Source organism: Amblyraja radiata, chromosome X (genome assembly GCF_010909765.2).
Source record: "Amblyraja radiata isolate CabotCenter1 chromosome X, sAmbRad1.1.pri, whole genome shotgun sequence".
In the NCBI taxonomy this organism is placed as follows: Eukaryota; Metazoa; Chordata; class Chondrichthyes; order Rajiformes; family Rajidae; genus Amblyraja; species Amblyraja radiata.
The window spans coordinates 5,848,587-5,863,978 of record NC_045999.1 but is presented as its reverse complement, the minus strand read 5'-3'; the positions used below and the strand labels follow the sequence as shown (position 1 = coordinate 5,863,978).

Here is a 15,392-nt window from a genome sequence, read left to right as displayed (position 1 = left end):
GTATGTAGAGTTTGTTTCTATCTGCTCTTATATCAGATCATTTATGTTCCAAGAACAACCAAGGCTGTATCACTCTAACCACATAAATCAACTCCATAATGCCTGGAATCAGTCTGGTAAATCTCTTCTGTAAGCAAAAGACAAAGTGCTGGAGGAGCTCAGCAGGAGCTCAGCAACATCTGTGGAGGGGATGGACAAGTGACGTTTCAAGTTGAATCCCTTCTTCAGAATCTTCTGTGCCTTCTCCAAAGTTCTCACATCGTTTTCTGAACTGTGGTATCCAGATCTAGGCACAATACTCTACTTGCGGCTAAACATGTGCTTTATAAAGGTTTATTATGTAGAGACAAGGAACTGCAGATGCTGGTTTACAAAAAATCTAAAGGCATAAAGTGGTGAGTAACTCATCTGCTCAGGTAGCACTTTACCTTTTATCTAGAGAACATGGATAGGTGACTATTTGGGTCAGGACCCTTCTTCAGACTATATTTTGATTGCTCCACTGCAAAATCTCTTCCAGTTATGCCAACTTTGAAGAAGTTCTTCCTCCAGTATGAAGAAGGGTTCCATCACAAAATTTCACCTAGCCATGTTCTCCAGCACTCTGTGTCTTATTAATTTTTACTAGACCATGTGCAGACCCGTTGGGTCTGTTCCTCCAACGCCCGGTTGCGGTGGGGGGCTCTGTGTCTTATTCATTTTTATAAGGCTCTTCATGTCTGTCGTGTACTTGCACTCAATACCTTTCTACAAAGCCCAGAGTCCACACTCCTTTTTTAAGAACGTTTTCAAACTGCCTTGCATCTTTCAATAAATCAAGTTCAAGTTCAAGTGAGTTTATTGTCACGTGTCCCTGTATAGGACAATGAAATTCTTGCTTTGCTTCAGAACACAAAACATAGTAGGCATTTACTACAAAACAGATCAGTGTGTCCATATACCATAATATAAATATATACACACATGAATAAATAAACTGATAAAGTGCAAATAACAGAAAATGGGTTATTAATAATCATAGTTTTGTCCTAGCAAATGTGGGGAAGTAGCTATTCCTGAATTAGCTATAAATGATGTACATCTAACCACAGACCTTTGTTCTTGCACCACTTGTAGAATTATATCCTCCAGCTTATATTGTCTTTTCTTCTTCCGACCAAAATATATCACTTTACATTTTCTCAGCATTAATCTTCATCTACCTGCCTGTCTGCATCTGCTGGAGTCTATTACTACTATCCTCCTTGCAGTTCACCTTACCTCCAACTTTTACATCATCTGCAAGTTTAGCCTTGATCTTTACATTACCCTTGTGATAGAAACACACTATGAAAACACAACAAGCATGTTTTGGGGCAATTATTCGATGCATTGCATGTACATAAACTTTAGAAAGTAATTCAGAAGACAAGGAGGACAATCTCTCTGCCATACTGACTGTGGATCATGGGAGTGTAGTTTTGCTTAACCTTTCGCACCCGTCTAGAAGTGAGCCAAAGGTTGACATAAACTACAACTCCCGGCAGCCTTCACGGCCGGCGGGTGATCCGGTTAAAAGACACAGTTGGCAGCTCTACCGCCAACACGAAATAATCCGGCAAACATTTCGCCCGCGAGTCTGATATTGACAAAAGGTGTACGCCTAAGATTTAAAAATAGTCAACATGTCAGTGAAATATAATCTCTCCGCCGAATAAAATATGTCTTTGACATTTTCGCAGAGTTGCGGTTGACAGTTGGAAGTAGTTCCGCTGGTGCGGAGGGAGTTTGCAGCCACCGTTTGGGTGAAGCGGTGCTGCAGGGTTCCACGCCATTTTGTTCATTTGTGGAACCCCCCCTCTAAGGAGCAGAGTGCAGCCAATAGTTGGAGGGCGGGCGGCTCTCTTGCAGGTCAGTGTGAGATCCTGCAGAGCAATGACCTTGACTGTCTCTAAACTTTCTCTTTCAAATAAACCTTCTCATTCATTCAGAGAGAGAGGGGCTAATGGGGCAAAAACACCAAATTTCATTTTCTCCCCAAAATATAATTCCTGTCTTAAAAGCTGATCAAAGTATTTGTTTGCTCTGACATTACATCTCTACGTTTTATACCTCACTTGCCTTTTTATAGCTATGTCTGTCAAGGCCAGCATTTATAGTCCATCCCTAATTGCCCTTAAGATGGAGGTGGAGGTGGTGGTGAGTTGATTTCCTGAACTGGTTAGTGTGGTGAAGGTGCTTCCACAGTGTTGTTGGGTGAGGAGTTTCTGGATTTAGACCCAGAAACAATGAAGGAACAGAATATAGATGTTCCAATGAGGATGATGCACTTGGAGAAGAACTGTTGTCCTTATTCGCAGGTGCCTGTGGTTTAATGGAAGAAGGTTATAAACTTGTTTAAGAAGGAACTGCAGATGCTGGAAAACAAAAATGCTGGAGAAACTCAGCGGGTGCAGCAGCATCTATGGAGCTATAAGGTTATAAACCTTACCTGTGGCACACCTGGTGGTTGTAGATCATCTGGCAATTTGATCAGATGAAAGGTGATGCAGAAAGATCAGTCAGTAGTGCCTGCCATTGAAGTAGGAGAACAGTCCAATGGAATAGTGACAATCTTTCCACTGTGACTTTAGATTCACTTGACAGAATGATCTCACTCTTGCTTTTTGGCCTGCCTTTGAGCATCAGATTGGTGCAAGTCCATAACAATGGGGTTGCTCTTCCCTTGTTACGAGCATCTCAAGGTAAATTGTGTTGGATTTTTCTGTTAATCTATCTGGAATTGCCCTTTGCGATATAGATCCTGTGCCATGCCACTTTATAAGTAAACACATTTAAGTGCCAATTTGTCTGGATTTGCCGCAAATTGCGTGCGAATGGCTGCACAAAATAGTGACATTGACCAAATTAGTGTTGAGCTGCATGCTTGCCAGATGTGGCTAACTGCATTTTTGATTAAAATAAAAATAAATGAAATATACTGTAGTTAATCTTATGAATTCAGTGTTTATGTTGACATGATACATGTTTGCGCATTTGAAGCTTTTTGTTGTTGTTTCTGGTAAAGTCTGATGCAAAACAATGTGCAAAGTTTTGTTTGATCGTTGTTAGTCCTCAGTTACTAAATTCTGGTGTATGCACATGTGAAATGTATTACTTGAATTATTTCACTGCATGCAAGATATTTGCTCACATTGATGCATGAAAACTCAAAGGCTTTGCTCAGTATGTGTAGTTGGTGTTTTGTAACCTCTTGTTCATTGCATTGAATACAGATTAATATGCTTGAAATATGAGGTTCAAACAAGGTGATTCTAGGTTTTTCAAAGTTTTATTCAGACCTCTCATGCACAGTAATAACCACATCAAATGTCAAGTTCACATATTTACAGACACTATGCTTCCTTCCTATTTTAAAATAACTAATTTATGAAGCAGAAACAAGCAATCTACTCTGGGCTAATGTCCAAAGAGAGGTTGATGTATGAATCCTTAATTATCTTTTTTTTCCCCAGAGACTCCTTTCAACAAAGTTATGAAATTAAGCTAAATACAATGTTCCCATCCATCCTTGCATCCTACAGCCAATTTCTCCTCAGCAGCCACTGTAATTGATCAATTCGTTTTTCCCCCGTCACAACGGATAATACGTTCTACTAACGTCATCTGGGTTTTGCCAAAATATTTCTCAACTTTAATGTGCAGTTTCATAATGGCACCTTCTGGTGATGTATATCCCCTCCAGGGGTTATCAACAACCATCTCAATGTTAAGATCTTCTGATCATCGACCTTGAGTTTAATTTTGATGTGTTTAGAGTTACAGCACAGAAATTGTCTTTTTAGCCCACCAAGTCCACACTGACCATTAATCATTCGTTCACACTAATTCTATGTTATCCCATTTTCTCATCCATTTCCAACGCTCTAAGGGTGAATTACAGAGTCCAATAAACCTGCAAACCCACATACGTTTTCAAAGTTTTAAACAAACAGCTATGTAAGTAAGTTTATTGGCCAAGTATTCACATACAAGGAATTTGCCTTGGTGCTCCGCCCACAAGTAACAACATGACATACAGTGACAGTTACCAATGACTCAGAAAACACTACACAATAATAATAATAAAACATTAATGATAAAACACCATTGATCAGGCATGTGAACCAACAAAATACCGGATCAAATGGAGGCTATAGATTTTTGGCTGTTGAGTAGAGCAACTATTCGTGGATAAAAACTGTTTTAATGTACTGAATGAGTGCAATAGCAGCAGATTTCCCCACCAGACTCACTATTATTACACTATGCTCAATGTTATAGGCTCAAAGAGGCCTGCCAATGCTTCGATCACTGTTCTATGTACCATGATCAACAAAACTTTATGCATTAACTAAAGTTCCTGCACACTTTTTGGATGCGGTTTATATAGATGTATAGTGTACTCTCAGCTATCCAGCATCAATGGGGAATGTGAGATGCCGGTTGCATGAGAGTTTCTCCAAAGTTCACGTAATAATATTCCATGCATACATTTCCCTAATCTGTCATTCCCTTCCCCTTTTAAATGACAATTTTTGATCATGTATTTCCATATTTTAAGGTTAAATAGTATAAATGTAAAATGCAGCAAAAATTAATCAAATGAATGAGAAATGTCACCACCACATGAACTGTCAAATCTTCAAAGTGGATATAGACTGATTAGCAGTAACTGCATTGACCTTGTCTATAAATATAAATAAGCTGAAAATGTCTTTGCATGCTTATTTTGCATGGCACGTAAATTAAGCTCACTTTGAGCTTATTTTCTGATGTTTAATATACTTAAAAATATTTGTACTTTGCATGAGAATTCTGGATGCATAAATACCTTGATGAACAAGGTTATTGTCGACTCAATTCTGCAGATGCAGGAACCTTGAGCAAAACACGGTGCTGGAGGAACTCAGCAGGTCGGGCAGCATCTGTGAAAGGAATGGACAAGCCATTTTTGGGATCTGAAGAAGTGTCCCAACGCTAAATGTTGTCTGTCCATTGCCTCCACAGATGCTGTCTGACCTGCTGAGTTCCTCCAGCACTTTGTATTTTGCTCAAGATTCCAGCATTTGCAGTTCCTTTTGTCTTTGTTCCTTTGTTCACCATTTCCGTTCCCCCCACATAAGTTACTAGATCATCAACCTCTCCAATCTGGTTTCCACCTTCCCACTTTCCACACATCTAACCATCTGGGTCTATTCTCCTTTGTCCTACCCTTCCTAGTCTCTCCCATACCTAGGTCCACCTGCCCATCATCCCTCCCTTCCGTGGTTCCACTTAGCACTTTCCAAATTTGGAAGTCAATTTGCTGACAACTTACAAGTATTTGGTGCTCTGTCTGCTAACTAGGTCATCATCGTGCCTTTGTGTATAGCCTTATTCCATTATCTGCAGTCTCTGTCTTTATTAGCTAGTTTTGCAATGTGTTCGTTAGCTGGTCTTGCCATGTATGATCAAAGAAGGAAGGTACTGAAATGCCAATTCCATACGAATCTTGTTAGGAAAACTCAACAGTCACTGATTGTCTTTTCTGACTTTTGTTGCATTACGGACCGAGTTTTCGTAGTCCTTTGATGCTGTGGTCAAATGATTATACAGCTTTGCTGATTTTGCTGACAACATACAAGTATTTGGTTCTCTATCTACCATCATCTTGCCTTTGTGTATAGCCTTATTGCGAACATTTTCACTGTCATAGTTGCCCTAAAAAAAACCCCGATGTATTAATTTGAAAGTTCCTCAACTGTTGTTGCTCCTATGATTTCCAATATATTGGTCTGAGACTGGACTGTCATTTGCTGTGGTCTTTCACTTTCCCTGTTATTAGGTTTGGCGTGATAGAAAAAATTGCAAATGCTGCTTTTCTTTCCCCTTGAGTCCACATCTCAGACTTGCCGCAATTAATCACCAGCTTTTCAGTCTCTCTATCAGCACAGTTGTGTAATCGCTTGACTGTCCTCAACGTCATTGTCACTTTCAATAGCTGTTTCTTTGCTATTGCATTCTTGTCATCAGCATAAGTTATGTGGGCTCTCTGAGTTCTTAACCTCTACAAAGCTCATTACAGACTGTACTGTGATAAAAGTGATATAAGCTCAAACAAGGGTGTCTTTCGTGTGTTTAAAGTTTGCCTTGTATATCTTCTGCACATAGAAACATAGAAAATAGGTGCAGGAGGAGGTCATTCGGCCCTTCGAGCCAGCACCGCCATTCATTGTGACCATGGCTGATCGTCCCCTATCAATAACCCATGCCTGTCTTCTCCCCATATCCCTTGACTCCACTAGCCCCTAGAGCTCTATCTAACTCCCTCTTAAATCCATCCAGTGACTTGGCCTCCACTGCCCTCTGTGGCAGGGAATTCCATAAATTCACAACTCTGGATGAAAAAGGTTTTTCTCACCTCAGTCTTAAATGACCTCCCCTTTATTCTAAGACTGTGGCCCCTGGTTCTGGACTCGCCCAATATTGGGAACATTTTTCCTGCATCTAGCTTGTCCAGTCCTTTTATAATTTTATATGTTTCTATAAGATCCCCCTCATCCTTCTAAACTCCAGTGAATACAAGCCTAGTCTTTTCAATCTTTCCTCATATGACAGTCCCGCCATCCCATGGATCAATCTCGTGAACCTACGCTGCACTGCCTCAATCACAAGGATGTCCTTCCTCAAATTAGGAGACCAAAACTGTACACAATACTCTAGATGTGGTCTCACCAGAGCCCTATTCAACTGCAGAAGAACCTCTTTACTCCTATACTGAAATCCTCTTGTTATGAAGGCCACCATTCCAATAGAACACATTTGATATTCTGTCATAAACGATGGCACTTATTTTAAATATACTGTGAGCATATAATTGAGGTGTTCAAAGTGAATTCCATTTTGTCAGGTGGGATGAGCGAGAAAGGGGAAACTTGGTCGGTATGGACAAGTTGAGCCGAAGGGCATGATTCTATGCTCTATGACAATATTTACAAAATGACAAAATAATTTGGAAATGTACAGGGATTTTTAATTTTAATAAAAACTAAATGGTATTCTGTGGAATGGATTTCTAGCAGAGGTGAAGAAACCATAAACCTAGTGTTTCAACAAGAAATAGAACAGGTTGTTGTTAGAAATTAGGATTTGATGTGTAGGAAGGAACTGCAGATGATGGTTTACATTGAGGATAGACACAAAATGCTGGAGTAACTCAGTGGGACAGGCAGCATCTTTGGAGAGAAGGAATGGGTGACTTTTTGGGTCGAGACCCTTCAGAATGAGTCGGGGGGGGGGGGGAGAGGAACTAGAGATATGGAAGGGTAAGGTGTGATAATGACAGATCAAAGCAGACGATGATCAAGGAAACGTAGAATGGTTGCTTAATATCAGCAAAGACATCAGTAAGGTTTCCTAGAATATGCAAAAGCTCTGTACTTGAAAGTTGCGGGTTATTTTTTTGCCATTTATGTCACCACTGCAAAATAAAATGTTTAAAAAGTAATATTTTCGGTTATGCCGTCATTTTTAATGAGGTGTTAGTTTTATTTGGAGTTTCCCTTTGAACTATCACTGAATGCCTAGACTATTTGATGGCTCTTTGGATGGAAGTGTTGTTTGAGCCATGAAGACCAAATTCAGTCATTTTTTTACCCTGGATTAGTGAATCATGCTCTGATGTCAATCTGTTGAGAACATCACACTCTGGCTGAATAATTTTCAATCTTTTTTTGTTGTGCCTATTTCCACCGTTAGTCACATTGATAGAGTTATGTTAAAACTATTTTGACCCACTATAAATGCATCCGATCAGCACATGATGTGTTAGTTTAATGATGCGATCTGGACTTGGTGCCAATGGCTATACTGCTGGAATCCAAATGAGCAAATAATGATGGTAGAAAATTGTGAATCGAACTGTACATATTCGCCGAAACTGGCTGTCATTGACCATCTTTGTAAACAATGACTTACATTTGTGTCAATTAAGTTATTGTAATGTTTGCAACCTTCAGAACAATGATAGCAGTCCTTGTCTCTGCCTCCTTGTTTCAGGAACAAGTCAGAGAATTCCTGAGCCTGCAGATTACTTTGCTGGAAAGCATCAGAATGGCTGATCAGAATTGCAGTGGGTTCTGGCCTTCACTTGGCTTTTTCTCTTTCTTGGCTGCCTGCATTATTGTATGTTACAATATCCACTACATTTCCGTAAGGCCACTCATTTCATTGGCCTTGAGCGAAATGTCAGATATTTAATCTGTTTTTTGCACCTGCTGAGAGCTTGACTCGTGTGTCCTATTTAGCTTGTAGGTTATTTATGCGTATGTTGTCATAAAATAAAATAGGCTAGAATGGATTGTACGAAAGTAAAGAAGGTTGACGTTCCTCCTTAATGAGGGCAAAAGAGCATGTACTGGCCTTATACAAGGGCATAACCTTCAGAAATTTAAATTTGCTGAGTTTATAAGGACAACACAGATGTGTTCTTAATGTTATGGTAAAATGGGTGAGTGCAAGTCCACACCTTCAGTTCTTTAAGTGATTATTGGGGATGTAGGTTTAATGTGCCCCTGCTTTCTTCCATTTATCTCTTTCTTTTCATGTACGTCCCGACACAAATATTTATCTGAGATTCTTTGAAGATGTTGCAAGAGGAGAGGTTGGCTGGGACAATTCTTTGAACAAAGGAGATTGTGGAAAGATATAAAAATGCTTAATATCCCGAGGTTACTGGTAATAAATTTTCATCCAGAATCATAACTGTTGGACATACCGATAGCAAAACTGGTAGAACAATAGGAGAGAGATTGAGGTGAAGTGTTTGCATTCACTTCTGGAACTAATTGCCTGAAAGAGCAGGAGGCAGATGCAAACGGGGAAGTTTCCTGATCGAGGACTTTGCGCCACAATCTATGGACCGAATGCTAAGAAGTGGAAGTTGTCAAATTAAATCTATTTTTTGACGTTCTTGAGCCAATGAGCACATGGCTTTGTGTTGTAAACTTGAATATTTACATACAAGAGTCTCCATAGAGCAGGAGCAGCAATTGATGCAGCTTAAATCTTTACAGATGCAGGTTTTCATCATTGCCAGATAAAAAGCTGAGTTTGCCACCATCTAATCTGGTTGTTTTATATTATTTATTTAACTGTTACAACACGAAAGGAGATTCTTTTGCTCCTATCACTGCCAGGCTTTGTCCCACCATGTTTCCAGCTTTCTCCCTCTCACTATGACTTGTCTGAAGAAGGGTCTTGACACAAAATGTCACCTATTCACGTACTCCAGACCAAAGGTCCTATAGCTCGCTATAGGATCTTTGCTCTAGACATGCTATCTGTCCCGCTGAGTTCCACCAGCACTTTGTGTTTTACTCAAGATTCTAACATCTGCAGTTCCTTGTTTCTTCATTTTGCCAATTGGCATTTGGCACAACTGCTCCCAATAAACAAATCCCACCAGTCTAATTTTCCTTATTTCCCCATAACATTGTAACACGTTCTCACATTCCCTTTATTTTTGCCACTTGCCAACTCTTAATAATTGGTAGTTGCCAGTTAAGCTACTAGCAAGTCTTTTGACATGTGTGAAGAAACCTGCCTTGCAGAAACCCTTGTGGTCGTGGAGAAATCATGCAAGCTTTGCACATAGTAGCCAAGGTCAGGTTCGAACCTGAGTCTGAAGAGCTGTGAGGCAGCAATACTAATTGCTGCACTGTTGTCCCACACTGTTGAAAATGAATTCCACAGGGGATGATATTCTTAAGTTGTTACTGGATGTACAATATTGGTGGAAAGCTTCAAGAATGAATATGATTTTTCTCCATTGGAGCCTTTTTCACTCTCAGAATGCAGTGACTGCTATCAAAAATCTTGCAGAATAAAACAAATTTCTGGTATCCCTAGATTTTAGAAATGAAGCATTTGGAAATTGTCCAAAACTGCTACGACAGGTCCAATGAATTTGCAGATTAATCAGCATATTGGGTAACTACAGTTGTTAAACATTGATACTATTAAACCTTGCATGTTTAAGAAAAGGTTCCGAGTTTTTGGCCGAATGCCAGCTCATTGTCTGATGTTTTGTTGAATGAACAGCAGCTTGAGTTAGATCATGTTTCTAAATAATGAACACGAGTTGCCCAATGACTACAGTGGAGATCAGTACCACATTTATTCACACAAGATATTTAGTAACTTTCTCTTGGATTACCTGGACTGACTGAATTTGATTGTAATCTATCATGGTTGAATTTCATTTGAGATCACTGAAACATTGATGGCATATGCAAGTTAACTTTCAGCACTGCTGAAGAACAGAGAGGAGCAACTCATTTTTCCATAGCTGCAGCAGCTGTTTTGGGGCCACAAGAAAGATTCAGTCACCCACTTTGGTTCTTCCTTTAGCTTATTTATTTTGAATGTATTCTACTAGTTTCTGATATGGACATTTGTAGCTTTATGAAGATCAGTGGCCCGGAAGAAAAATATTTCGGAAATTGCAATTAATTTGAAGTCATTGTTAAAGATTATCATTATTATGATATATTTTTCAAATTCATTTCAAATTTTTATCAAATTCATTTCATTTGCACTTTATGTGACTTCAAATTCAGTCAGTCCAGGTAATCCAAGAGAAAGTCACTAAATATCGTGTGTGAATAAATGTGGTACTGATCTCCACTGTACTTTATGTGCAAGTGACGAATAAAACTGATTGTATTAAAGATTTTAACCTAGATATTCTGGTGCACCCTCAATGGTTGGGAGGCAAGGAGGATGCATCAAGGGTTAAAAGGCTAGGACTTGACTGAAAGGTGTGTCAATCCTTGATTGCGTTGGGCTCAGCAGGTTGTCGGGGCTTTGTGTCATATTCTGGAAAATAAGTAACTTTTGATATTTACAGAGCTGAAGTTGAATTAAAAACATTCTCTATATTCAAAGGCCAACATCGTTTGGTGCAAATTTAGGTTAATATATCAAATGAATTTCTGTGTGCTGTAACTTTGGGTTATCCCAAAGGACTTTGCAGCCAGTGAAGTACTTTAGAAACATATGAACTGTTGCATGCAGAGAATTGAACAGTCAGATTGGAGTAGGAATGTTAGTAAAGCCGCAGTCTGATAATCAGCATACTGTGATATTGCTTGAGGCATAAATATCGGCCAAGTCACCAGGGCCATAGCTGTACTTTTTTTTGCATGCTCTGGAGCTTTTGTTTCTGTCTGGGAGACTCAATAGGATCTTGGTTTAATATCTTGTCTATCGTGATCTTGCTCACTTAACTAGCTTGTCTCTAACCCCTTGATATCTTTACAACCACTCTACAATTCTCATTTCCATTGAGCTTCGTGCCAACAGTAAACCTTGGAATATTACTTTTGGTCGTCTTGGCTGAATTATTGACGCAGATTGTGAATTATTGGGTAGGCCACTGGCACATCAAGAAACTGGAAAAATACTGCAAAATAATACTCCAACTCCACAATGTCAGTGTCCTCTCCCAGGCCAACATCCCATTAATGAGGGTACACAAAAAAGCTGGAGAAACTCAGCGGGTCAGGCAGCATCTCTGGAGAAAAGGAATAGGTAACGTTTCTAGTCAAGACCCTTCGTCAAACCCAATTATTCAGCTATGCTCAATTGGTTACAATGGGCATGAAAATCCAAATACACCATTCTCACAATTTTTAAGAAATTAAATTTCTCTCCCCCCCCACCCCTCTCATCTGTTTAATTAGATAAGTCAAACATTTTTTTCCTTTCCACTAGTTCATACCAACTCTACTCACTCATTATTATATTCCGAGTGACTTAATATCACATCCTTTATTTTTATTTCCAACCTTTATGTAACCACCCATGTCAGACAAGCAGACTGGTAGTTACTTGTTTTTTCTCTCTGTCAACACTTCTGTTTGATTACTGACTTGCAACATGACAGAAGTTCAAAATCTATGTCTCGTTTGGGACTATTATTTTCGGGGCGGCACATTGACATAGCGATAGAGCTGCTGCCTCAAAGCGCCAAAGACCCAGGTTTGATCCTGACTGCGGAGTTTGTACATTCTCCCTGTGATCGTGTAGATTTCCTCTGAGTGTTCCGGTTTCCATTCACATTCCACAGACGTGTGTTTGTAGGTTAATTGGTTTCTGTAAATTGCCCCTGGTGTGTAGGTTGCGCGTGGGGTAACAGAGAACGAGTGTATGGGTGATCGATGGTCGGCGTGGACTTGGTGGACCAGAGTCTGTTTCCACGCTGTATCTCTAAACTAAACTGATCACTCTTGGAATGGATCAGTCTGAGAAGGGTCTCGACCCGAAATGTCACCCATTCCTTCTCTCCAGAGATGCCGCCTGTCCAGCTGCGTTAATCCAGCATTTTGTGTCTATCTTCGATTTAAACCTGTATCTGCAGTTCTTTTCTACACTGCTGGAATGGTCATGGGTGTACTATACCATATCATGACACACCCCAATATGCATTAAAACTATTGTCACAAACTATTTGCAAGAAATGCTTGAGTGGACCATGGAAAAGAACAACATGTGTTTGTTAAAGGACACAGAGTGCTTGCGTAACTCAGTGGGTCAGGTAGCACCCTTGGAATACATGGATAGGTGATGTTTTGGGTCAGGACCCTTCTTCCGCTCTTTCGGGTATGAAGAAGGGTCCCGACCCAAAACATCACCAACCTGTGTTCTCCAGGAATGTTGCCTGACCCGCTGAGTAATTCCAGCATTTTGTGTCTTTCTTTGGCAACCAGCATCTGCAGTTCCTTGTTTCTATACTTTATCATGAATCATCTACAACAAATGCTTGAGTAGAACATGGAAAAGAACAGCATGTATTTGTTGGTCTGCTCGCCTTTAAATGTTCCCTATCCAGGCTTAAAAGGAAATAAGACATTTCTTTAATGCTTTCTGCATCCCTTTCAGAACATTCCAAAGTGTTTTCCAACCAATTTTGTACTTCGAAATTTTACACACACGCACACACGCACGATTAACTTGAACACCAAGAAGAATTCCTCTGCTCTTTTTGGAAATATGTGATGCTTTTCCTCTAACCCAGTGAGAATGTGGGCCCCTCATTTAATGTCTTGACTTAAAGATGACAGCTTATCAGGTCTAATTTCCTTATTAATGCACTGGGAACATCAGCGTAGATTTTAGTGCTTGAGTCTTGGACGGGATTTGAACTCGTGACTATCTGTCCCAGAATTGAATGTAATCAACAGCCCAAATTAGAAATTCAGAACTCTGTTATTCTTGGGAGTTGTTCTTGCCAAGACTTATAAATTTGAGAACTTTTCAAAAGATTTTCTGAGTTTACTCACTGGCTTCTATTTTGTCCCCCTGGCTACAGTGATAACTTGTTATTTTTTTCGAGTTCGCTTTTGTGATAGATGTCATGTCATTTTAGTTTAATTGATGAGATCTGGCCCACCACCCATAGTTACTGCTTGCCTACACCTGCATGAGCCAGACGCGAAAACATTTTGAGTTGGTCCTCAGGAACCTAGACGGTGTTAGGTGAGGTACAGCACAGCATTTGTGGTAGTGTCATGCACTTGAAAACCATTGATATTTTTTGATTGGGGACAAAGATGTGGTACTTTGCCTCATTATGGCTTTGTAATACATTAGAAGTGTCTCTGATATTTGATTGAAAGTTACAGAATGGAAACGGACTATGCAGCTGACCTAGTCCACGCCGACCATCGATCACCTGTTCACGCACGTTCTATGTTATCCCACTTTCGCATCTATTCCCTAAACACTAGGGGCAATTTATAGAGCCCAATTAACCTACAAACGCTCGTGTCATTTTTGGGATATATAAGAAAAACAGTACCTGGAGGAAACCCACTCAGTCACGGGAAGACTGTGCAAACTCCACACAAGCAGCACCTGAAGTTGAGATCAAACCCGGGTATGTGAGGCAGCAGTACTACCGGCTGTCCTGTTAAGAAATGTGATGAAAGACAGTTGTTATCCAGTCCGATGGATTAAGGTTTATTGCATTATTGTTTAACCGTAAAGAGTGGAATACATTTAAAATAATTCACTTTAGAAAAGAATTAAAGCATAAAATAATTTTAAAAATATATTGACACAAAATAATAATTATTTCCAAATTTCAGTCCAGGAATCCTCATTTAAATGAATGAACGCTCTGTCTCATGCGAAGTCTGGCAGAATTGGAGAGGTAGATGGTCAGATGATTTGGTGGGGAATTCCAAGGGAAAGTTCTACTGTTAAACTATGTAGATGCGGACTAGTATCAGGAACCAGCGCATCGCATACTCCATGCAAATCTGGGACTTAGTTACCTGAGGATTTGCCATTCTACAAGGACAAATGGGGCCATATATGTTACTCGGCAATTCGATCGCCCAGGGACGAAGAAGAATGCAAAAAGTATTGAACACTGCCCAGTCCATCATAGGTACTGACCTCCCCACCATCGAAGGGATCTACAGGAGTCGCTGCCTCAAAAGGGCAGATCGCATCATCAGAGACTCACACCACCCTTGCCACACATTCATTTCACTCCTGCCATTGGGAAGTGGTACTGGGTCATGAAAATGTCCAGCTTCTTCCCATACAAGCATCAGGCTATTAAACATTGCAACCTGCAAATTAGCTCCCAACTGCAGGTACATGATTTTTGTCTTTACACTTATTATTTTATTTAAGTACACACACCCGCATAATAATAATAATAATAATAATATATTTTATTGTCATTGCACATATGTGCAACGAGATTTGGTATGCAGCTTCCATCCGATGTCATAACTTAAACTACTAATAAAATTTAGATACCCCGAGAAACATGATTTATAAAAAATAAAGAACAGTAAAACAGTCTAAAGTGCATGCACTCACACAAACCTTTTTGTTCATTCTGGTTTACAGAGTGCTATCTTTACATATCTGTTTTGCGGCTGCAAGTAAGAATTTCTTTTTTGGGACATATGACAATAAAACATTCTTGACTCTTGATATCTCTCTTTACTTTTTTTTTCCTCCATCTGCCTAACTCTGACCTGTTTGAAATGAGGTTTTTGAATAGCCATTCTTGTTGTTTCTTTATAAAATTGTTGATTTCTTTGCACATGTTGGGGCAAGGGTTAGAGCATTCTCTTCCTCAAGTCAAATGTTTCACTGAACAGTAAAATTAGAGGTTATTGGGGTATAATGTGAACACAATGAGCTGCGCGAATCATAAAATTGAATGGACAAAAGCAATGGGAAAAGAAGATAATGAGCGAGTATACAGTTTATGGAAAAACATCTGGGAAAGAATTGGTTCTTTTGATAAAGGAAACAAAACAGTCTCTGGTCACTAATAGAGCTAAAAATAAAACTCAAATGACCAG

General features: G+C 39.6%; 1 protein-coding gene across 6 annotated transcripts in view; it reads left to right on the top strand.

Moving 5' to 3' along the window:
- The first annotated feature begins 1,794 nt into the window (after positions 1–1,794).
- Positions 1,795–15,392, top strand: part of hmg20a (high mobility group 20A) — a 61,141-nt gene continuing 47,543 nt past the window's right edge. For 3 of the 6 annotated variants that reach the window (XM_033015080.1, XM_033015078.1, XM_033015079.1), the window contains exons 1-2: positions 1,795–1,890; positions 8,059–8,131. In XM_033015080.1, the coding sequence (XP_032870971.1) occupies positions 8,113–8,131 (19 nt within the window). In that variant the 5' untranslated portion in view covers positions 1,795–1,890; positions 8,059–8,112. The remainder of the gene's footprint in view (positions 1,891–8,058; positions 8,132–15,392) is intronic. The other 3 variants (XM_033015083.1, XM_033015081.1, XM_033015084.1) reach the window with 3 other exon arrangements.